Raw genomic sequence first — 23,380 nt, forward strand, 5'->3', positions numbered from 1 at the left:
GGGTCCTTCTCCCACTTTTCATTGTAGAACAAAAGATTTCTAGCTACTAGTTAAGGTAACACAGCAAACTTACACAGTTTTGTGAGAACATTAATTTTTATGACATATAATCTAAAAATAACATATTTTTTCTAATTCATTAGGTCAAACACAAAGATCGTAGTCCCTGTTACGGCTACCAGTGGGTGTCAGAAGAACACGAAGAGGCCCATCACACTGCTTATCTTGTGTTCTCCCCAAGCAAGAGCTTTGTCCACCTTGAGCCCCTGCCTCATGAACTACCGTGTGGCCAAACTCAGACAGTCCAGGCACATTATATTCTGAACGGAGGCGCCCTGCAGGGACTGAAGAAGCTCTCCTTCTATTATCTGGTGAGAAGGGCGGTTACTGCATTGACTTCTCTGTAGACAAAAGCTGCCTGTGGAGCAAGTGATCATGAAGTTCTGTAGATGTCATTACTTCGACTTCTTATCCATGTTCCTTTTGAAAGTTTGACTTCTCTTGAGGTGGATTATTACCAGCAGGGACTCAATAAAACAAGTATATTGAAGTGAGACTGAAGCATGTTCTCTGTTTGGCACATTCAGTTTCTTTTTATTTCCTTTTTTGCAGATAATGGCAAAGGGAGGCATTGTCCAAACTGGGACTCATGGACTGCTTGTGAAGCAGGAACACAGTGAGTATTTCCATCATCTCTGCATTGCTACCCCATTCTGACCCATTCAGCCTTACACCACGAAAGTATGAGAATATTTTCCCTTTTTTCCCAAAGGTTTTTGGGGGAACAGGTGGTGTTTGGTAACATGAATAAATTCTTTAGTAGTGATTTCTGAGATTTTGGTGCGCCCATCACCTGAGCAGTATACATTGTACCCAATTTGCAGTCTTTTATCCCTCACCCCTCTTCCACCCTTCACCCTGAATCCACAAAGTCCATTGTATCATTCTTATGCCTTTGCATCCTCATAGCTTAGCTGCCACTTCCTAATAGCTTAGCTCCTACTTTTGAGTGAAAACATACGATGTTTGGTTTTCCATTCCTGACCTGGAAATATTGGGAATACTTTCAAGTAATGAGAGACCATTTCCATCTAGTATCAATTAAAAGAAAGTTGAGGGAGGGAAAACAATAATTTTTTTTCTCACCCTTTATCAAATATGTGTTGTCTTTCTTTTTAGCCTATTTTCTTTGGGTTATTTAAAATGTTGGTGTGGGCCAGCTGTGATGGCTCACGCCTGTAGTCCCAGTACTTTGGGAGAACAAGATGAGAGGATCCCTTGAGGTCACGAGTTTGAGAGCAGCCTGGTCAACATAGTGAGACCATATCTCTATAAAAGTAAATAAATAAATAAATAGGAAAATAAAATACATAAAATGTTCTTGTGTATAATTTGTGCTTATTCCAAATTTTCAAACCATAAATATTCTTGAACCTCTTCTCAAAATGAGAATTATGTTAGAGAATGGGGTGGAGAAAATGTAAGATTTCAGGGTATGTTGTACATACCAGGTTTTGTGCTGAGTCATTTATATATATTATTTATTTATATTTATATAAATATATTTATATATATAAATTTATATATAATTATATATATACTTTTTTGTTTTTAGACGGAGTCTTGCTCTGTCATCCAGGCTGGAGTGCAGTGGCTCGATCTCGGCTCGCTGCAAGCTCCACCTCCTGGGTTCACGCCATTCTCCTGCCTCAGCCTCCCGAGTAGCTGGGACTGCAGGTGCCCGCCACTACGCCTGGCTAATTTTTTGTATTTTTAGTGGGGATGGGGTTTCACTGTGTTAGCCAGGATGGTCTCAAACTCCTGACCTCGTGATCCGTCCGCCTCGGCCTCCCAAAATGCTGGGATTACAGATGTGAGCCACCACGCTCAGCCGTCATTTCTATTATTATAAATATCTTTTTTTCTTCAAGATAGTTATGAATTATGAAGCATTAAATTGGGTACTTCCACCACTGAACTGGACTCTCACCATGAGCAAATATGTCATAGTATAAGCCTTTGAAGGTTGCTCCTAGTCTAATAGACTCTAAAAGATAACTTGCTAAAAAAGTATCAGTAGTCGACTCCCTCATTAGCTCTTGTAGCAACACAGAAGCACCATAGCAGACTGAAGGAAACTTAATACAACGTCTCAAGAATCTACAAAGGCATCAAAAAATAACTTCTGAAGGAGCATGGTGTTCCTCTTATGGAGAAAGAATCAAATATTGGCTCATAGAAGGTTAAAGAGGATGTAGCATGAATACAATGTGTTAAAGTCTTATTCTTACATCTCATAACTTCAGGTTCTATCTCCCTCTTCTAGTATGAGGCCTAGATCAAATGGTAGTGAACTGGATGGCTTTATACCCTTAACGAGCATCAGAACATTATGTAGGTGATCTGAAGCTTAAAGCTGGTGAAAAATGAATATAGTATAGGATTTATGAGAGGAGAGAGGGCTTTGATAAGGTTTTTTTCTAAAGCTAGAGTCCTTAGAGGCAGTCCTCCATTTGTTACATCTTCTGTTTATTATGTCTTTTACATCTACTAATGGAAATAGTCATTAACCTATGATCGCTTCCTCTCATTCTCTGTGCCCCAGTGAAGGGCCATTTTTCCATCCCAATCCCTGTGAAGTCAAACATTGCTCCTGTCGCTCGGTTGCTCCTATATGCCGTTTTACCTACTGGGGACGTGATTGGGGATTCTGCAAAATACGAGGTCGAAAATTGTCTGGACAACAAGGTGGGTGCTTTACATAATAAAATCTTCAACATTTTAAACTAGAAGTTACTACTGTTATCGTTTGTTTTACACATGTGAACATTAGGGCCAAAAGGGTTAAACAAATTCCCCAGAGACTTTCAGCGAGGTAGTGGCAGAGTCATACTAAGAAGCAGAATCACTTGATTCCTGGTACAAAACTCTCAAACTTCTCCTAGCATTGCCTCTTACCAATTACACAGTTCAGAGTACGTTATTCCCTTCTTCTATGATAAAATGTTGGGAAATATGTAAGCACATTTTTAAGACTACTAAGGAGCCAAAAGAAAAAATGCAAGAGCACCTAGCCCCATGCACGTTCCACCACAATTAATAAGCACCTTGCCGTGTATCAAAGATAAAAATGGCATTTCATGACTAGTAGTTTATAAGAATAATTAGAAATAATTCTAATGGCTCAAGTGATTCTTGAGAATGAAAGAGAAGTGTAGGGGACAAAAGGCTTCAGGACTGACATAATGCCAACTCTCCACGAAGTCAAGCAGAGTGGTTATACATTGTACATGAGGAACACTGCAAATGCAAGTGAATGCATGGGTAAACCGGGAAATTTGCTTTTCTGACCTTTTGTTCCAATTTCACAGGTGGATTTGAGCTTCAGCCCATCACAAAGCCTCCCAGCTTCACACACCCACCTGCGAGTCACAGCGGCTCCTCAGTCCCTCTGCGCCCTCCGTGCTGTGGACCAAAGCGTGCTGCTCATGAAGCCTGATGCTGAGGTCTCGGCGTCCTCGGTGAGTTCTCAGCAGCCTCAGGAATCAAGAAGGGCCATGCCAGGGGCTCAGGGCAAGGACATGCACCCGTTAACTTTGTTTCTCGCCACAAGATAAGCACAAAACTATCATTTCCTTCTATCATCTCAAAGTTTTGTGCAATGTCACATATACAACAGACCTCGATTTTTCAATTAATAAAATTTCATTTCATTCCAGTGTTGAGTTGGCCTCTGAACTGTGTAACGAAGTAGTATGGCCCTTGAGTACTTAGATGGAGTGTTTTGATTTTTCCTAAAATTGTTAAACATCTTCAAAATGAAAACCCTGTGTCAAGAAAATGACCCATACCCGCCATAAATCATCAGAGCAATGAGAGCACGCAAAGAAAGACTGATGTTCATTATTCCTATTCTTTTCTCCTTGAACTTAAAAAAAGTCACAAATAAGTTTGCCTTTTTGTCTTTTGAATTTGTACAGGTTTATAACTTGCTACCAGTAAAGGACCTCACTGGCTTCCCTGGGCCTTTGAATGACCAGGACGATGAAGACTGCGTCAATCGTCATAATGTCTATATTAATGGAATCACATATACTCCAGTATCAAATACAAATGAAAAGGATATGTACAGCTTCCTAGAGGTAAACTCCTTATGTTGTAGATGGTCTGATCTTAAGGTTCTTAAAATATTACACTTGGAAAAGAGTCTTTATTTGAATGCCTTCATGTCCTAGTTGAGGGTAATGGGATATAAAGAGGTAAGTGGCTTCTCCACTAATAGCAGCAGATCTGCTAAAAGCTGCTGAACTAAGCTGGAACTTTCTGGAATATTATTCAAGTTTTCTTTTTTCACAGAAATTAATTGCTCTGTGATGTTTATTAATATCGTATATACAAAATAATTACTGTTGAAAGAGTTTAATGAAAAGAATAAAATTACCTCCTTAAGTATATGAATATCCCTTCTACACATGTGAATGTTCAAAGTGTAATATTAAGTTAACTGGATTGCTTCTCAAATTCAATGAAAAGAAGTATCCACCTATGTATATTTTATAATATATATTTACTGATTAGATAATAATTTCCTTTGCAGGACATGAGCTTAAAGGCATTCACCAACTCAAAGATTCATAAACCCAAAATATGTGCACAACTTCAACAGTATGAAATGCATCGACCTGAAGGTCTACGTGTAGGTTACTATGGTAAACAAAAAATTAATACATATGTATTACCTAATATATTCACCAGCTTTTACTTTTTTTTAAAGATACAAAGGACTTTTGAGTAATACATATTATGGTTATTGCTCAAGGTCACATAGCAATATAAACTCAAATTCTAGTAAACGGAGATAGATGTGTTAGGCTGAAAAGGAAAGAGAAAGTTTCCAAGCGTAGGATTAGTGTAAAGAGAAATAGAAATGTTCACAAAACAGGACTACATTCTCCATCAGTCAGGTAAAATCGCTGTTCAACTTCCCCAAAACATCAGCCAATATTGATGTTGGAACCACACACATTCATCAATGACATGAGCTACTTCTTTGATGAACTGAATAGTAATCAAGCATTTATTTGTAGTCCCATATTGTCATGTCATGATTGTCATGATATGACAATAAGTCGAGTACACAGAAAAGAGGGTCAAAATCAAGGAAAGCATTTAGGGAGAATCAGTTGGCTCTACGGAATTCACTATGAAGTCTATGGCATATTTTATTATTTATAGATTATATTGTACAATCCTTTATCAGTAAGGTTTATAGTAAATTTATGCATGTATAGGTTTAGATATATGCAAAATTTTTTTCCAGAAAGCTGGTTGTGAAATATTGACCAGCACACCCTTAATAGAAGGTGAATAGAGTGAAAGAAACTAACTGTAATCTTCTGACACGATAGAGAATAAAGAGTCTTTATTATCATTGAACTTTTCCCTCCTGTAAACTGTTTCTCAAAGCCACTGTCATAACATCTGTGTTCGTTTTTCCTTGCTCCTGCAGAGGAGCACACCAGTGGAAACTTGAGATTCCTACCCTCTTCACGGCCTTGTGTCATAGCACTCTCCACTTAGCACAGCGGCAGCAGCCACGAAGGACTCCACAAAGTCCTTGTGCCCCACAGATAATCCAAGCCTCTGTCTGCCAAAGTCTCTATAGCCTCTGCTTATGATCCTCCTCCCCCAGCTCACTCCTAGCTTATTCTTGTTTTTTTTTTTTGGAAGGGGATGGGTTTGTTTTGTTTGAGACGAAGTCTCACTCTGTCGCCCAGGTCTCCCAGGCTGGAGTGCAATGGCGCGATCTCCGCTCACTGCAAGCTCCACCTCCTGGGTTCACACCATTCTCCTGCCTCAGTCTCCCGAGTAGCTGGGACTATAGGCACCCGCCACCACACCTGGCTAATTGTTTTTTGTATTTTTAGTAGAGATGGGGTTTCACCATGTTAGCCAGGATGGTCTTGATCTCCTGACCTTGTGATCTGCCCGCCTCGGCCTCCCAAAGTGCTGGAATTACAGGCATGAGCCGCCACGCCTGGCCACTCCTAGCTTATTCTGACACTTCATAAGTCATCCAACATCCAACATATTTCCTCCTCAAAGAAGCTTTCCGTAATGACCCAAGTGCCCTCTCCTCGTTCCTCTCTATTTCATCAGATGATTTGGGTTTTTTTGGTGACAACTATTACATTCCTTCATAAGCTTTATCTGTATGTTTATTGTAGTGTCTTATCCCTCACCCAACATAGATTCAGATGTAATGGGAAGAGGCCACGCACGCCTGCTGCAAGTTGAAGAGCCTCACACAGAGACTGTACGAAAGTACTTCCCTGAGACATGGATCTGGGATTTGGTGGTGGTAAAGTAAGTAACTTCCTGTATTTGCAATATGCAACGATAGAGGTCCCTCACTGTTTTCAATTCTTTGCTAGTGTTTCTGTTTTTATTGTTTTATTTGTTTATGATGTACAACATGATGTTTTGATATACAAACACATACACACAGTGAAATGATTACTACAGTCAAGCAAATTAACACATCTATTAGCTCACATTGTTACCTGTTTTTGTGTGCGTGGCAAGCGCACCTAAATCTATCCTTTTAGCCAAGTTTCAGTATCCAACTATATAGTCATTATAGTTGACTATATTATCAACTATAGTCCTCATGCTGTACTTTAGATTTCTAAATTTATTCATCCTATATAACTTCAACTTTATACCTTTTGACCTGCTTCTCCCCATCCGTGTAACCCCAACCACCGTTCTACTCTCTGTTCCTATGTATTCAACTTCTTTTAGCATCCACATACAAGTAAGATCATGCAGTATTTGTCCTGTGTCTGGCTTATTTCACTTAGCATACTCTCCCCCAGCTTCATCCATGTTGTCACAAATGGCAGGATCTTCTTCCGCTTAAGGCTGAATAATATTCCATTATGCATAGCCACAATTTATCTATCCATTCACCCAGACACTTAGGCTGTTTTTATATCTTGACAACTGTGAATAATGCTGTCATGAACACCAAAACACGTATATCTCTACAAGGTGCCTATTTCATTTCCTTTGGGAGTATACCCAGAAGAGGGATTTCTGGGACATATGGTAGTTTCCATTTTAAAATTTTTGAGGTATCTCCATACCGTTTTCCATAATGGCTGTGGCAATGTGCATTTGTACCAAGGAGAGTGAAGAAACTCCTTCCAAAGAGATACTGGAAAATGGAGTTTTATCCCTGAAACAAGCCAGTGGGGCAGGTGGGAAGAAGGAGTGGGAATGGCCATATGCTCCCTTTCAGGCTCCTAGAGTCTTGTCTACCTCTCCCTTTCACTCCCAGATGCAGACTGTTTAGAAGCCCAACCCTTAGGAGGCAGCCAGAAATGTGTGTAGACAGACTCCTTCGAGGGAGAGACCGGAAGCTAGGAGATTTTGCCTGTTCTCTCTGTATTGAGCCAAGGGGTGGTTGGGGGCGGGTAGCCACTGGCATTGCTCAAAGGCCTATTTAAAACCACCTCTGTGCTCGCTGTGGTCTAGGGAGACTCCTGATTGCAAAGCTCCATCTACTCCTGGAGCTAGGTGATTTAGGAGCCAGACCCTTAGGTAGGAGCTGTAAACGCTGGGGTGCTTGATGCATAGACAAATTATTCCCAGGGGTATGCTGGAGACCTGGTTTTATCTGTGGGGCGAGCCGGGGGAAGGAGGCATGGGAAGTGCCCTTGCTGCTTCTCAGGCTTCCTGTAAGTCGATCGTTTCCCTGCCCCTTCTGCTTCCCTGTGCAGGCTAGTTAGAAGCCCAACACTCAGTCAGCAACTGAGGAAGTGGGTAGACGAAGCCTAACTAGGAGCCGTTAGCTAATTTTTCAGTACTGAAGTACTTCTTTCAAACACATTGCTAATTTCAGGAGATGTTTAACATAAATACATCAGCTAAGAAGTCTTACTAATCTAATTGCATCAGAGCTAAAAAATTTTGTGCAAATTTAATTCTAAGATTTCCAGAAAATGGGCATAAGGACCAAATATAACCAAGTACTGCACAGATTAATGCCTGTAAGAGATCTCTCATTGGTTGGCAATCCTGAGTTAAATACAGATTCAGTCAGGCCCACTATACACAATAGTAGTAGAATTTAAAATTATAAAGCAGCCCTCAGTGGAACAGCATTTTTGGGAAGAGAACTTAAGAACAATCTCCAACTGCATATTAAATTTATAACTATATTGTCTGTAAAAAGTCATGCTACAATTCTGATATACTACAATTAAAAACAGCTGGAAGAAAAGACCTTATATTCCCCATCTCAATCCTTGATTATACTCTCTGTTATTGGTATTTCTATTGAGTGTTTTTAAGTCATGACAGTAGAATCATTCCTAGGGATCCTCTCCCTAGAGAGGATGTATTTAACTGCTTAATTTCTATCCTTCACTTTCTCTCCTCTCCAGCTCGGCAGGTGTGGCTGAGGTAGGAGTAACAGTCCCTGACACCATCACCGACTGGAAGGCAGGGGCCTTCTGCTTGTCCCAAGACTCTGGACTTGGTATCTCTTCCACTGCCTCTTTCCGAGCCTTCCAGCCCTTCTTTGTGGAGCTCACAATGCCCTACTCTGTGATCCGTGGAGAGGCCTTCACACTCAAGGCCACGGTCCTAAACTACCTTCCCAAATGCATCCGGGTAAGGATCTCTTTCCTCAATTAAACACAAGGTAGCCATCAAGTCAATTAAAAATTGCATTCCTAGGAGTACTGACAAACTCTTGTATGCAAAATATGCTTACTAGATATTCATGATTGTACAAGTTACAGGTTGTGAGATCTCCAAATACCAAATTGCACCATAAAGCAAGTTTCTAGCCCTTGTAACCCTTCAAAGTTAGTATTTGTGTGGTATGAAGACTTCTGACAGGTATGACAAAAGTCAGTACTTTATTCTCCTGACAGATTCCGTAAGGTTTCAACCTCTACGATCTCATATATTTAACTTTTCATAGCTCATTCATTATATTAAACCTAATTTTAAAAGCCATTTGTGAGCATCTTACCTCTGCTGAAACCATAACTGTTTATAAGTCTTGTATCCTCTGCTGGGAGATCTGAGGGAATGGTCCAAGTTCCAGACCAAAGAGGTAGAGCAGCATGCCATCATTACCTTTCCCTTCCTCTGGTCCCATCATGTGAAAGAGCAGGTCGCTTCCAAAATAACTCAGATTTACATGTCAGATCCACTTAAATGTATTTCAGGTATTTGATCTTCGTTTATATCATCTTTAATGTGAGGCAACCTGAAATCTAACCAATTCCCCAAGATGCTTTATTTCAAACCCATTCTCCCTCTGTTCTCCTTCCCCCTCTACTCTCTTTCTTATGTGTGATTTCAGGTCAGTGTGCAGCTGGAAGCCTCTCCCGCCTTCCTAGCTGTCCCAGTGGAGAAGGAACAAGAGCCTCACTGCATCTGTGCAAACGGGCGGCAAACTGTGTCCTGGGCAATAACCCCGAAATCATTAGGTGAGCCAAAAACTCCTAGAGGTAATTCTCTATTCAAAGATTGCACATGGCAGTGGGAACCTTATACTGAGTGCTACTTCCTTCAGGAAAAGACCACTAGATGCTGCGATTTTTTTCCTTTGTCTTTTATTCTAAGATACCTATAAAGATATCCTCAACATCTCCACCTTGAATTCCCAGTATCATTCACCTCTCATTTGCATGTTTCCATTCCTGCTTCTGTTTTAATGAAACAAAAGTTTACAAAGCATTGAACATTTCTAAATCTTGAGTTTGGAGGCATGGAGGAAGGGGAAGATGGCATTCATTTCTATTGGCCTTTTTTTTTTTTCAGGAAATGTGAATTTCACTGTGAGTGCAGAGGCGCTAGAGTCTCAAGAGCTGTGTGGAACTGAGGTGGCTTCAGTCCCTCAATATGGAAAGAAAGACACAATCATCAAGCCTCTGTTGGTTGAAGTAAGTAAACCTAAATAATATATCGTCCATAATAATATATAATAATATATATGGGTAACATAATAATAATATATGGATATTTTATAATATTATTCTGATGTATCTCTCTGTCTCTTGATTTACTTTCTGTTTTGTTGGGGTGGGGTTTTTTTGTTTTTGTTTTCAAGACAGAGTCTTGCCATCACCCAGGCTGGAGTGCAGTGGCAGGATCTCTGCTCACTGCAACCTCCGCCTCCAGGGTTCAAGCAATTCTTTTGTGCCTCAGCCTCCTGAGTAGCTGGGATTACAGGCGTGCACCACCACACCCAGCTGATTTTTGTATTTTCAGTAGGGACAGGGTTTCACCACGTTGGCCAGGCTGGTCTTGAACTCCTGGCCTCAAGTGATCCGCCCACCTCAGATTCCCAAAGTGCTGGGATTGTGGGTATGAGCCACCATGCCCAGGCTCCCTTTGATTTACTTTCTTGCATAAAATTACCTCCTACATATATTGCTTATATGTACAGAATTTTCTTAGATAATACAGTTCAAATCCTTCTCTTCACTATCCAGATATCTGTGGTCCCTCCATTAACACACATGTTCTAAAGGTCTGTCCATTCTCACTAACTTTTCTTTCTTTTATCTAAAGCCTGAAGGACTAGAGAAGGAAAAAACATTCAACTCCCTGCTTTGTCCATCAGGTAAGACTCAACCATCATAATTTAAAAAACATTAAAGTCTAACATTTAAAGTTCAAAGAACATTTATATATTATTCCTACACTTTCTCTGTGATCTAAGACCGGAAGCAGCATCAATGCATTTGACAAATGGGGAAAACAGTTCTTAGGATGGCCAAGTAATTTGATCAGAATATCTCTAGGCCTGCATTCTGAGTCTTGATCTATTGTAGCACCTATGCAAACATCAAATGACTTTCTGACCAGTGTATGGTATGGGCATAGGTAGAAAGTGGGTAGAATCAAAATGAATATTACCAAAGGGGATGTTTCCTTAAATAATTAGTAATGCAAACTCTGGATGGCTGAATTTGGGGCATTCTAACACTGAGTTTTGCATAGCCAACTGTATTTGATAATGGGATTGCTATTTCCCAAAGAAAAAGTTGTCATGGCCTTTACCATTATTGTCATATTAATGTTCATTTGATGCCTATCCTGTACTTAATGCTCTATCAATCATTTGAGAAGAAACTTACAGTAAAACTTACAGTAAAAATTTAATACACTAAGAAACTTACAGTAAAAATTTAATACACTAAGAAATGTATCAGCACAACGCATTCTCACCCCAAACCAACACTGAATCAACACCATACATATGTTCATTGCCTTTCTCTGACTACCTACAAATTTCTATTTAGTATGTTTTTCATACTAAATACTAAATACTTTACCTATTCATCTGTGGCCAAGATGAAACATATAAAATGTATCCTAAAACCATACTTTCCTCATCATTTAGCCTTATTTCTACATTTAAGTGAATTGAGTACCTATCATTCAATCTTTTTATCATGACTTCTCCATTTCTGCATTCCTTATTTTGATTTATCTCTTGGGTGTAAGGGCTAATCATCAAATAGCTTTATTTAATTTCATTTTAATTACCAACATAATCAAATTTGCTTACCTAATTATACAAAAATATATTCTTATTTAAAAAAAACAAAAAAGAACATCATATTAAAGGTTAATGTCAACCCCCTGAACATTTTTCAGTACTTTAACTGTCATCCATTTATCTTTAGAAATAATGTGTGTAGATGTGTATGTTTGTGGATGTGTGATTTACATATAATAAACTGTGTAAGTTTCATTGTATAAATCACTGTTTGTTTTTTACTCAGCATCCTGTCTTGGAGATTTATCTATGTCAAATTGTAGATCTAGGTCTTTCCTTTTAATTGCTTTTAATCCTATAATATAAATACGTCACAATTCTGCTTAGTGTTTTAGTCTTCCTGTATAGGTTTTTTCAACTATTTGCTAGCTTTAAAAAAATTAGTTAATTAATTATAATAATAGCTTCCTTATGAACATATGCAAGTACAGCTAGGGTACATATCAAACTGTTAAAAATTCCTGCGTCAGAGAGCATATGCATAGATATGCATAGTTTTATTTGTTTGGTTGGTTGTTGTTATTCTTTTTTTTTTTTTTTTTTTTTTTGAGGCGGAGTCTCGCTCTGTCGCCCAGGCTGGAGTGCGGTGGCTGGATCTCAGCTCACTGCAAACTCTGCCTCCTGGGTTCACGCCATTCTCCTGCCTCAGCCTCTCGAGTAGCTGGGACTACAGGTGCCCGCCACCTTGCCCAGCTAGTTTTTTGTATTTTTTTAGTAGAGACGGGGTTTCACTGTGTTAGCCAGGATGGTCTCGATCTCCTGACCTCGTGATCCACCCGTCTAAGCCTCCCAAAGTGCTGGGATTACAGGCTTGAGCCACCGCACCCTGCCTATTATTCTTTAATTACATTGTAAACTGACCATTTATAATTGTATATATTTACAGCATACAAAGTGATGTTATGATTTATGAATAGAATGTGAAATAATTAAATCAAGCTAACCTCAAATGCTTATGTTTTGTGGTGAGAACATTTGAAATTCTCTAAGCAAGTTTGAAACACACAATACTCTATTATTAACTATATTCACCATGCTGTGCAATAGATCCCAAAAAGAAAAAAATGTATTCCTTCTGTCTGAGACTTTGTGTCCCTTGAACACAATCTTCCTTTTACTCCAGCCTCATGCTCCATAACCACCATTCTACTCTCTGCTCCTGTGAATTTGAATGTTTTAGCTTCCACATACAAATGAGAACATGCAATATTGTTTTCCTGTACCTGACTTATTTCACTTAACATAATCTCCTCCAGATTTAATCATGCTGCCCTAAATGGCAGCATGTTCTTCTTTCTTAAAATGGAATGGAATTCCATGTGTATATATACCAAATTTTCTTTATCTGTTCATCTGTTGATGACACTTATGATTCCATAACTAGACATCAGTAATTTGATAGGGATTACATTGAATATGTAGATTGCTTTGGGTAGTGTGGACATTTTAACAATATTAATTCTTCCAATCCATGAACATTGTATGCTTTTTTAATTTATTTGTGTTCTCTTTGATTTCTTTCATCGGTGTTTTATAGTTTTCAGTGTACACTTCACCTCCTTGATTAGAATTATTTCTACATATTTTTTCATAGATATTGTATATGGGACTGTTTTTATTTCTTTTTTGATCATTCATTGTTAGTGTATAGAAAATACTACTGATTTTTATGTGTTGATTTTGTATCTTGCAACTTTATTGCATTCACTTATAAGTTCTTGCAACCCTTTGAAGTCTTTTGAGCTTCCAATATATAAGATAATGTCATCACCAACAGTGAAAATTTTACTTCTTCCTTTTCAATTTGTATATTTTTCATTTATTTTTCATGTTTGATTGCTCTTGCTGATAATTCCAGTACTACTTTGAAAATAAATGGTGACAGTGGGTATCCTTGTCTTGTTCCAGATCTTAAAGGAAAGTCTTTCAATTTTTCACTGTTAAGTATGTAAGCTATAGGTTTATCATATATGGCCTTTATTGTGTTGAGGAACATTGCTTGTATATCTAATTTGGCGAGAGTTTTATCATAAAAGAGCATTGAATTTTGTCAAATACTTTTTCTTCATCTAAAAAGATGATCATATGGTTTTTACCCTTCATTATGTAAATGTGATGTATCACATTTTTTGATACACATATGTTGAACAATGTTTGCATCTCAGGGGTAAGTCCCACTTGACTAGGTAGATGATCCTTTTATGTATTGTTGGATTTAGTTTGCTAGTTTATTTTGTTTGTTTGGTTGGGTGCTTTAGTTTTTTAAGTGATGAGCTTTTGCTATGTTCTCCAGGCTGGACTTGAACTCTTGAGCTCAAGCAATCCTACCATGCTTAGCTGGTATGCTAGTATTTTATTGAGGATTTTTGCATCTATATTCATCAAGAATATTGGCCTGTAATTCTTTTTTGTAATGTCTTTTTATGACATTGGTATCAGGGTAATGCTTGCTTCATAAAATGAGCTTGAAAGTATTCCTTCCTCTTCCGTCTTTTGGCAGAGTTTGAGAAGGATTGGTATTCATTCTTTTTAAATGATAAGTAGAACCTAGCAGTGAAGCCAACAGTTATTAGGCTTTTCTTTAATGGAAAACTTTTTATTACTGATTCAATCTCCTTACTCATTATTTGTCAGTTCAGATTTTCTATTTCTTCATGATTCAGTCTTGGTAGTATGTAAATGTCTAGGAATGCATTCATTTCTTCTAAATTATCCAATTTATTTGTGTATACTTGTTCATAGTAGTCTCTTATGATCCTTTGTATTTCTGTGATATCAGCTATAATTTCTCCTCTTTCATTTCTGATTTTATATATTTAAGGCCTCCCTCTTTTTTCTTAGTTAATCTAGCTAGAAGTTTTTGTCTGTCTTTCTTTAAAAAAAAAAAAAAAAAAAAACTCAGTTTCATTGATCTTTTGTATTCTTTTTCTAGTCTCTATTTGATTTATTTCTGCTCTAATCTTTATTAGTTCCTTTCTTCTGCTAATTTTGAACTTAGTTTGGTCTTCTTTTCCTACTTCTCTGAGGAGTATCATTAATTACTGAAAATTTTCTTCTTTTTTGGTGTTTATTGTTATAAGCTTTCCTCTTAGAATTGCTTTTACTTTATGCTATGTTTTGTTATGCTCCATTTCCATGTTCATTTGTCTTAAGATATCTTTGAATTTCCTTTTAAATTTCTTTATTGACCCATTGGCTGCTTGGGAGCATGTTGTTTAATTTTCATATATTTGTGAATTTTTTCTAATTCTTCCTGTTACTCATTTCTAGTTTTCATAGTATTGTGGTCAGAAAAGATACTTGATATGATTCAGTCTTCTTAAATTTTCTAAGACTTGTTTTGTGGGCTAAAATATGATCTATCTTGGAGAATGTTTCTTGTGTGCTTGAGATGAAATGTTCTGTATGTATTCATTAGGTATATTTGATCTAAAGTGTTAGTCAAGTTCAACATTTTCTTATTAATTTTCTATCTGGATAATCTATCCATTTTTTAAAGTGAGATATTGAAATTCCCTGATACTACTGCATTGCAATCTATCTCTCCCTTCAACCTTTGTTTTATATATTTAGGTGCTCCAATGTTGGATATGTATAAATTTACAATTGTTATATCCTTTTGATGAACTGACACTTTTATCATTATATAATGTTCTCCTTTGTCTCTTTGTACAGTTTTTGACTTTAAGTTTGTTTTGTTGAATCTAAGTATAACTACCCCTGCTCTCTTTTAGTCCCCATTTACCTGGAATATCTTTTTCCTTCTCTTCACTTTCAGTCTATATGTGTCTTTAAAAATTAGGTGAGTCTCTTGTAATTAGCATATGTTTGGGTCCTGTTTTTTTAAATCCGTTCAGTCACTTTATGTCTTTTAAATGGGAAATTTAGTCCATTTGCATTCAAGGTAATTATTAATTTAAAAAATTACTTGGTACTACCATTTTGTTGTTTTCCAGTTGTTTTGCTTCTTTGTTCCTCTTTTGTTGTCTTCCTTTGTGGTTTGATGGTTTCTGTAGTGGTATGATTTGAATCTTTTAAAATTTTTGTTCTGTGCTTCTATTAAAGATTTTTGCTTTGCTGTTACTATGACGTTTACAGTCAGTTTCAAGCTGATAACAACTTAACTTTGCATTCTTTCACTCCCCCACACACATTTTATGTCTTTGATGTCAGACTTTATATCATTTTGTAATGTGTATTTATTGATCATTTATTTTTAGCTATGCTTGTTATTAACACTTTGTCCTTTAACCCTTGTACTAGAGATAAAAGTACTTTAAATACCATCATTACAGTCACAGAGTATGCTGAATATGGCTCTGCATTACTTATACCATTAAATTTTGTGCTTTTGTGCTTTTGTATTGTTAATTAGGAGCCTTTTGTTTCAGCTTAAAGAACTTCCTTCAGTAACTCCTGAAGGTAGGACTAATGTTGACGACTCCCTTAGCTTGTAGTTTGTTTGGGAATGTTTTATTTCTCCCTCATTTCTAAAAGACAGCTTTGCTGGATGAAGAATTCTTGATTACACATTGTTTTTATTTTTGTTTTCCTTCAGCACTTTGAATATATTTTTCCACTCTCCCTCAGCCTGCAGGGTTCCTGCTAAAAACCCATGGATGATGGTTGTATTGGAATTCCTTTGTATGTGATATGTTTGTTATCACCTTCTGCTTTCAGAACTTTTTCTTTGTCTTTGATTTCTGATAGTTTAATTATTGTGTCTTAGTGAACAATTCTTTCATTTGAATTTCACTGGAGACCTCTGTGCCTCCTGTACTTGGATGCTGGCATCTATCCCCTGATCAGAGAAGTTTTCAGCCATATTGCTTTTTTTTCTTTTTTTTTCCTGATTCTGTACTCTTTTTTTTCATTATTGCTTTAAATATGCTTTATAGTCTCCTTCTTCTGGACTTTCTTTAATGCGAAGGTTTGATTTCATGATGATGTCCCAAAATTCCCATAGGCTTTCATCATTCTTTTGTCTTTCTGCTCTTCTGCCTGGATAATTCCAAATATTCTGTCTTTGAGCTTGCTGATTCTTCTGCTTGACCAAGTCTACTGTTGAGCTTTCTATTGTATTTTTAAATAAAGTCATTGTATTCTTTATTTCTAGGATTTCTATTTGGTTTCTTTTTAATTGTTTCTATTTATTTTTTATTTTACAATATTAGCTAAGTTGCAGATAATTGTTTCTATTTCTATGTCAAACTTCTCACTTTGTTGGTGTATTATTTTGCAAATTCATTTAATTTTGTATTTATATATTCTTGTAGTCCACTGAACTTCTTCAAGAGGGTTATTCAAGAGGATAATTCTTTGTCAGTGATTTCATAGATCTTCATTTCTATGAGGTCAATTTTTTGAGCTTTGTCAGTTTCTTTTGGAGGTGTCAGGATTCCATGATTCTTCATAATCCTTTGTCCTTGCATTGTTTGTGCATTTGAGGAGGAAGCCACTTCTTCTGGACTTTATAGGTATTATTTGGCAGGGATAAACATTTGCTATTTAGTCTAGCCTATAATTCTGGAAAGATCAGTTGGTGACAACCTTGAGCAGGCAGAGCTTTTCATGGGTTCCCTAGTTGGCTGGGCCACTGCCTTTGCTCTTATGTTTGGTAAGGCCACTGGTTATGCCTTGCTGTCTGGCAAGATCACTGTTTGGTCTCTGCTATCTAGTGAAGCTGCTGGCTGGGTACTGCAAGGGCCTCCGGTCAGGCCAGTCACAAGATATATTGCCTGGCTGGATGATTCTGCTATTTGGGACCTTAAGGTAGACAGGGTCACAATCTGGGCTGTGAGGTTAGGTGGAGTTGTTGCTTGGGTTGGACAGCAATAAATACTATACTTCTTAGATGTGCATAATAGAGGACTGCTACCCCACCCTTGTGAATGGAGCCATGGAGTGAGGTTTTGGCTGAGTTGAGCCACCCTTTAGACTCCCAGGTCAAGCGTATTTAACCCCTACACTTCTATGAAATGCACAGAGGTGGTGTCTCCTACCTGGGTGGGGTCACTGGCATAAGCTCTGAAGCTGGGCTTACAAACTGGCCATCTGGAAACTCAAGCTAGGTTGAACTTCCCACCATGCTTCTGAAAGTGACCAGCTCAGTTTTGCAGATGGGCTATGCAGTTGGCTGGTGTCTCTGAATGAGTGCCATAGCTGGCAGAAACACAGAAGCACTACTAAAATCCACATGCTGATCACTGTGAGCTCTGTCTTTCTTTGTTTCTACCTGACCTCAGGTAGTCTAGTCATGCCATTACTTCCAGTGTTCCCAGTGAAATGAGACCAGAGTGGGCTTCCTGAGAAGTGTCTTTGAATACTTGAGAATCTTGATGTCTACCTCTGATTCTCTTTCCCCTCTGTAGAAACTGTGACCCCAGGGGAATCCTCTCTATCTGGCATTGTGCTAACCTAAAGGAGTGGGAACAGTGACATTGTCAAAGTGAGACCATTCTTTCTACCCTTCCAATTTGTCTTCACTCAGTTCTGTGGACAATGTATGTGTCCCAGACTTGTTTCCAAGTATTGGGGTTTTCAGAATAGATTTTCTGATCTGTGGATAGTAGCCAGTTGGACTTTCTGTGGAGGGAGAGAAGATCCTGAGACTTTCTAGTCCATCATCTTGCTTTATTCTGAGTTTTAATAGAACTACAAAAAGAAAATCCTCCTCTTTATTACCCAAATGCATTTATACTTCCACCAGTATACATTACCATAGTGTTATATTTGCCATCATCTGTTACCATCAAAGTTTTTAATTTTAATTTTTGCCAAAAATTTAGAAAAAAAATTTTTTGCTGTTGTTTTAATTTATATTTTTTTATTTACAAGCATGACCTTAGTTTTGCATGTTTATTAATTGCCTTTATAATCTTTGGCCATTTGTCTTTTGAGTAGTTTTTTTCTGACTCAGTTGTATGACACTAGTTCTTTATCTGTTGAATATGTTGCAGATATTTTCTTTCACTTGGTCATTTGTGTTTTTAACTTTGTTTATGGCATTTTTTTACAGAAGTTTTAATATTAATTTTATGAGAAAGGGAAGATAATTGCTACATTTTTCATTTGTATATAATTCACTAATATTAAAATTTTAGTAAATGTATGTTCATCAGTAGCAGTTATTTTATTTTCAGTGAGTCAAGCATTTTATTTTGCTTGGCCATTTGTCCCTTAACTCTGCTAGTGGCTTTTTTTTAAGAAACATTTTGATATGAATTTTATGAGGAAGGAATTCAGTGTGAAAATAAATACTATGCTTCTCTCATTTTCATTTCATATAATTTACCAAGATTAAAATGGAAGTAAATGTATGTTCATCAGTAGTAATTATTTTATTTTCAACACATCAAATACTGTTCATCTTCACTTTCTTATCCTCAATTTTCTAGGTCTTCCATAAAAATATTATCTTTATATCCAAAATTTGAAGAAAGAACATAGCATTATTATAGAATTCAGGACCTTTGTGGGTAATTTTTCCTTTACCTATGTATACTTATAGGGCTTTGTTGTTGGTATTTTCTCCATACAACTGTTGAGTAAGAAGTTGGCGGTGGGGACGAAATAGACCATCTTGTGACAACCATCTTGTGTCAGCCATCAGATGACAGCAGCTGAATCACAGCATCACCAGGCTGTTACAATTTGTTGTCTTATTTGGGATGCAATTCTACATAAGTTACTGAAAAGATCATTGAAGAAGAAATTCTGAAAATCACAGGAAACCAGTAGCCCATTTTTAAGATATGTATATTACTGCTGTATTAAAGGAGGACAACTTTTCAGGAGGAGTTTAGTATAAGGCATAGTCCTAGCTTCTGGGTCATAGAGCTGTTTAGAAAGATATAATGCAGAAATAATTTTCATATGTCTGATTTGCTTATTTCTCTAGGTGGTGAGGTATCTGAAGAATTATCCCTGAAACTGCCACCAAATGTCGTAGAAGAATCTGCCCGAGCTTCTGTCTCAGTTTTGGGTGAGTCTCCAGCCCCTAATGGATCTGGGCATTAACAGCTTCTATTATACTATTTTTCTTTGCCATAAATATTTACTAAAAGTAACACTATAATTTTAACTTCTTTCTTCTCTTCTTCTTTGGGCTTGTTTATTGCTTTCAATCATACTTCTATCCCTGGAAGAATCATCCTTCCTAAAATTTCTCAAATTCTAAGCTCAACTAATTATTTCTGCTTAATGATTTTGATAGATGATAATCTGCAAGCTTTATGATTTCCCATCTCTCCCATTCTCTAGGAGACATATTAGGCTCTGCCATGCAAAACATACAAAATCTTCTCCAGATGCCCTATGGCTGTGGAGAGCAGAATATGGTCCTCTTTGCTCCTAACATCTATGTTCTGGATTATCTAAATGAAACACAGCAGCTTACTCCAGAGATCGAGTCCAAGGCCATTGGCTATCTCAACACTGGTGAGTGATTACTCAAGTAAGGGAAAACTTGAATGTTATTTCAACTGGATTTCCCAGTAGGTTTCAGTTACTTATGAATATCATGATACATTAGCTTAGCCTACTATGATAGCAACTATGATAGTTAATTTCATGGAAACTATCCACTCTCCAACCTCCAATAAAATGTTTAAGGCTCAGAAACTCCTTATCTATGACAACAAAATTTAAGAAATGTCACAAGGGAAGCCAAGGTATTTTAGTAATTTCTCCACCCTCAGCATGTACATTAATCCATTGTGCTGTTTCATTAATCTTCCTTTCCAGGTTACCAGAGACAGTTGAACTACAAACACTATGATGGCTCCTACAGCACCTTTGGGGAGCGATATGGCAGGAGCCAGGGCAACACCTGGTAAGGAAAGAACAATTTTTTGAGCTCCTTTTTGTGTGCCAGCTCTTTTACATGTATTACCTCAATTATATTCACAGCAACACTATCAGATATGTATTATCAGACCGATGGTTTGTTATACTAGATAAATCCACCAAGAGTAGCAAGGTAACAAGAAGAAAACCTGATATCCAAATACATGTACATTAGGCTTGTTTCCAAAATTGATCCTATTAATAATATACCAAGGTTTTCTTTCTGAAATGGCTATTCTTTCTAAAGTAGCTACCATAACCATGAGTTTTAAAATGATATTGCCAGTGAACATATATAACTTCCAGATAAACCATGTTAACTTCAGTGTATATTGTGTCCCATTCTAAGTCATTCAGCTTGATTTAGAATGAATTCATTAATAGGAGGAAACAATTAAGAAGGAAATGGTAATATAAAACATTTTTTAAATCCCTAAAGTAAAGCAATATCAAAAGTTACTGCATATAAGAGCTGCATGTGAGAAGATTCTGTCATCTGCAAAAGGAAATCTCTAAAGATAAGAGAGATTTAAAGCCTTACTTGAGTAACTAACAAAAATAAGTAAATTCAAAGTACTTGAATGTAAATTCGTTCAACCATTGTGGAAGACAGTATGGCGATTCCTCGAGGATCTAGAACCAGAAATACCATTTGACCTAGTAATTCCATTACTGGGTATATACCCAAAGGAATATAAATCATTCTACTACAATGACGCATGCACACGTATGTTTATTGTGGCACTATTTACAATAACAAAGTAGTGGAACCAACTCAATTGCTCATTAATCATAGACTGGATAAAGAAAATGTGGTACATATACATCAGGGAATACTATGCAGCAATAAAACGAAATGTGGTCATGTCCTTTGCAGGGACATGGATGAAGCTGCATGGAAGCCATCATCCTCAGCAAACTAACACAGGAACAGAAAACCAAACACCACATGTTCTCACTCATAAGTGGGAGTTGAATGATGAGAACCCACAGACACAGGGAGGGGAACAACACACACCAGGGCCTTTTGGGAGGTGGTGGGTGAGGAGAGGGAACTAAGCGGATGGGTCAATAGGTGCAAGAAACCGCCGTGGCACACGTATGCCTATGTAACAAACCTGCACGTTCTGCACATGTATCCGGGAACTAAAATAAAATAAAATATACTTAGACTCCCTGTGGCAAAGAGAGAGGTAGCAAGGAAATACTCGATCTAGCAGATTAATCAAGCAGACTAAAGATTAATGAAGGAGATGAGATCTCTAAGTACACAAGAATTTTTGTTAGCTAACTGACATCATATGAAGCCTGTTGCTGTGAAGTGGTTATAAAACCATCGTAACAACATAAATATCATGATCGCTTCCTCCCTGGTCAGGCTCACAGCCTTTGTTCTGAAGACTTTTGCCCAAGCTCGAGCCTACATCTTCATCGATGAAGCACACATTACCCAAGCCCTCATATGGCTCTCCCAGAAGCAGAAGGACAATGGCTGTTTCAGGAGCTCTGGGTCACTGCTCAACAATGCCATAAAGGTGAATCATTCTGGAGCTAGTTTTGATTTGTCCATTATGATACCGGCAAGGATGAGGAGGGAAGTGATAATGTGAAAATTTCTAAGGGAAAGCATCAGAAGAAAATAAAACCTGGATGGCACCAAAAAAGAGGGGATAGAACAAAAGTGGATTGTGATACTTTGCCCTATAGGGATGGATATGGGTAAGGATGAATTCCATGACACAGCAGAATAGAAATAACTAATGAATGGAATTCTCAAAAGTTGAATTATTCAAATCTCTCTCTTGTATTCACAGGGAGGAGTAGAAGATGAAGTGACCCTCTCCGCCTATATCACCATCGCCCTTCTGGAGATTCCTCTCTCAGTCACTGTAGGTACCACCTCATTCCTCTGCTGAAGGAGAGTTCTGGATGCAACGAAACTGCTGACCTGCTATCTGAAATACTATCCTATTAACAGCAAAGTGTCAGTTTTCCTTCTATGCAGTGCCAGTGCTTCCCAGATCTACAGAGAATTTGGTCAACCCATTTAAGAAAGGTTTAAATTTTCCCAGTAATTCCCCTAGGCTATTTACCACCACCACTCAAAAAAAAAAAAAAAATCTTAAAGATATGTCTTTTGAATGTCAGAATAACAGATAAAAAATACTGTTATATCTGTCGATAAGAGTGAGGAATAGTTGGAAAAATGCATTTATAAAACTTCTGTGCTGTGATCTGTGTATTTGCCTGGGAATGCTAGCATGTCTGTTTACATAGCTCGGTTCCCTTCTTGTTCTGCCTTCACAGCACCCTATTGTCCGCAATGCCCTGTTTTGCCTGGAATCAGCCTGGAAGACGACACAAGAAGGGGCCCATGGCAGCCATGTATATACCAAAGCACTGCTGGCCTATGCTTTTGCCCTGGCAGGTAACCAGGAAAAGAGGAAGGAAGTACTCGAGTCACTTAATGAGGAAGCTGTGAAGAAAGGTGAGAGCACACCTGAGATCCTTCTCCTGGCCCATCCTCTGTTTCAAGAGCTGCATGGCAAAAATCCCTCACTCCTACCTCCTGTGATCCCTGTCTCCTCTCTTCTTTTCTACATATCATATGTATTTTGTCCATATTGTGATTTTATAAAATCTAGGATTTCTTAAATCAGAAATCAAAAGACAAGAGGTAGTGCAGATGCTTCTCAACTTATGACAGGGTTATATCCTGACAAACTCATTGTAAAGTCTGAAAAATCTTAAGTGGGACCATTGTAAGTCAGGGACCATCTGTATAGTATGTTAGTAAGAAGAGCATTCTCTGGAGACTAGCTCCAAAATGTGCTACCTATGTGAGCTTGGGAAAGTCATTAGCTTCCTTGTGTTTCAGTTCCTTCATCAGCAAAAAGGGGATAAAAATAGTATTTACCTCACAGAGCTGTTGTATTAAATGAA

At 37.7% G+C, this 23,380-nt stretch overlaps 1 protein-coding gene across 1 annotated transcript in view; it reads left to right on the top strand.

The window, feature by feature from the left end:
- LOC111526637 (alpha-2-macroglobulin) overlaps window positions 1–23,380 on the top strand; it is a 46,900-nt gene that overhangs the window by 14,351 nt on the left and 9,169 nt on the right. The window contains exons 12-28 of the mRNA XM_023192438.2: window positions 144–371; window positions 613–676; window positions 2,606–2,748; window positions 3,372–3,521; window positions 3,981–4,142; window positions 4,598–4,709; window positions 6,252–6,366; window positions 8,451–8,679; window positions 9,383–9,509; window positions 9,844–9,965; window positions 10,597–10,648; window positions 19,491–19,574; window positions 19,853–20,029; window positions 20,336–20,423; window positions 21,816–21,972; window positions 22,252–22,326; window positions 22,745–22,925. Coding sequence (XP_023048206.1) covers window positions 144–371; window positions 613–676; window positions 2,606–2,748; window positions 3,372–3,521; window positions 3,981–4,142; window positions 4,598–4,709; window positions 6,252–6,366; window positions 8,451–8,679; window positions 9,383–9,509; window positions 9,844–9,965; window positions 10,597–10,648; window positions 19,491–19,574; window positions 19,853–20,029; window positions 20,336–20,423; window positions 21,816–21,972; window positions 22,252–22,326; window positions 22,745–22,925 — 2,266 coding nt within the window. The remainder of the gene's footprint in view (window positions 1–143; window positions 372–612; window positions 677–2,605; window positions 2,749–3,371; window positions 3,522–3,980; window positions 4,143–4,597; window positions 4,710–6,251; window positions 6,367–8,450; window positions 8,680–9,382; window positions 9,510–9,843; window positions 9,966–10,596; window positions 10,649–19,490; window positions 19,575–19,852; window positions 20,030–20,335; window positions 20,424–21,815; window positions 21,973–22,251; window positions 22,327–22,744; window positions 22,926–23,380) is intronic.

The sequence above is a fragment of the Piliocolobus tephrosceles genome, chromosome 10 (assembly GCF_002776525.5).
Source record: "Piliocolobus tephrosceles isolate RC106 chromosome 10, ASM277652v3, whole genome shotgun sequence".
Classification (NCBI taxonomy): Eukaryota; Metazoa; Chordata; class Mammalia; order Primates; family Cercopithecidae; genus Piliocolobus; species Piliocolobus tephrosceles.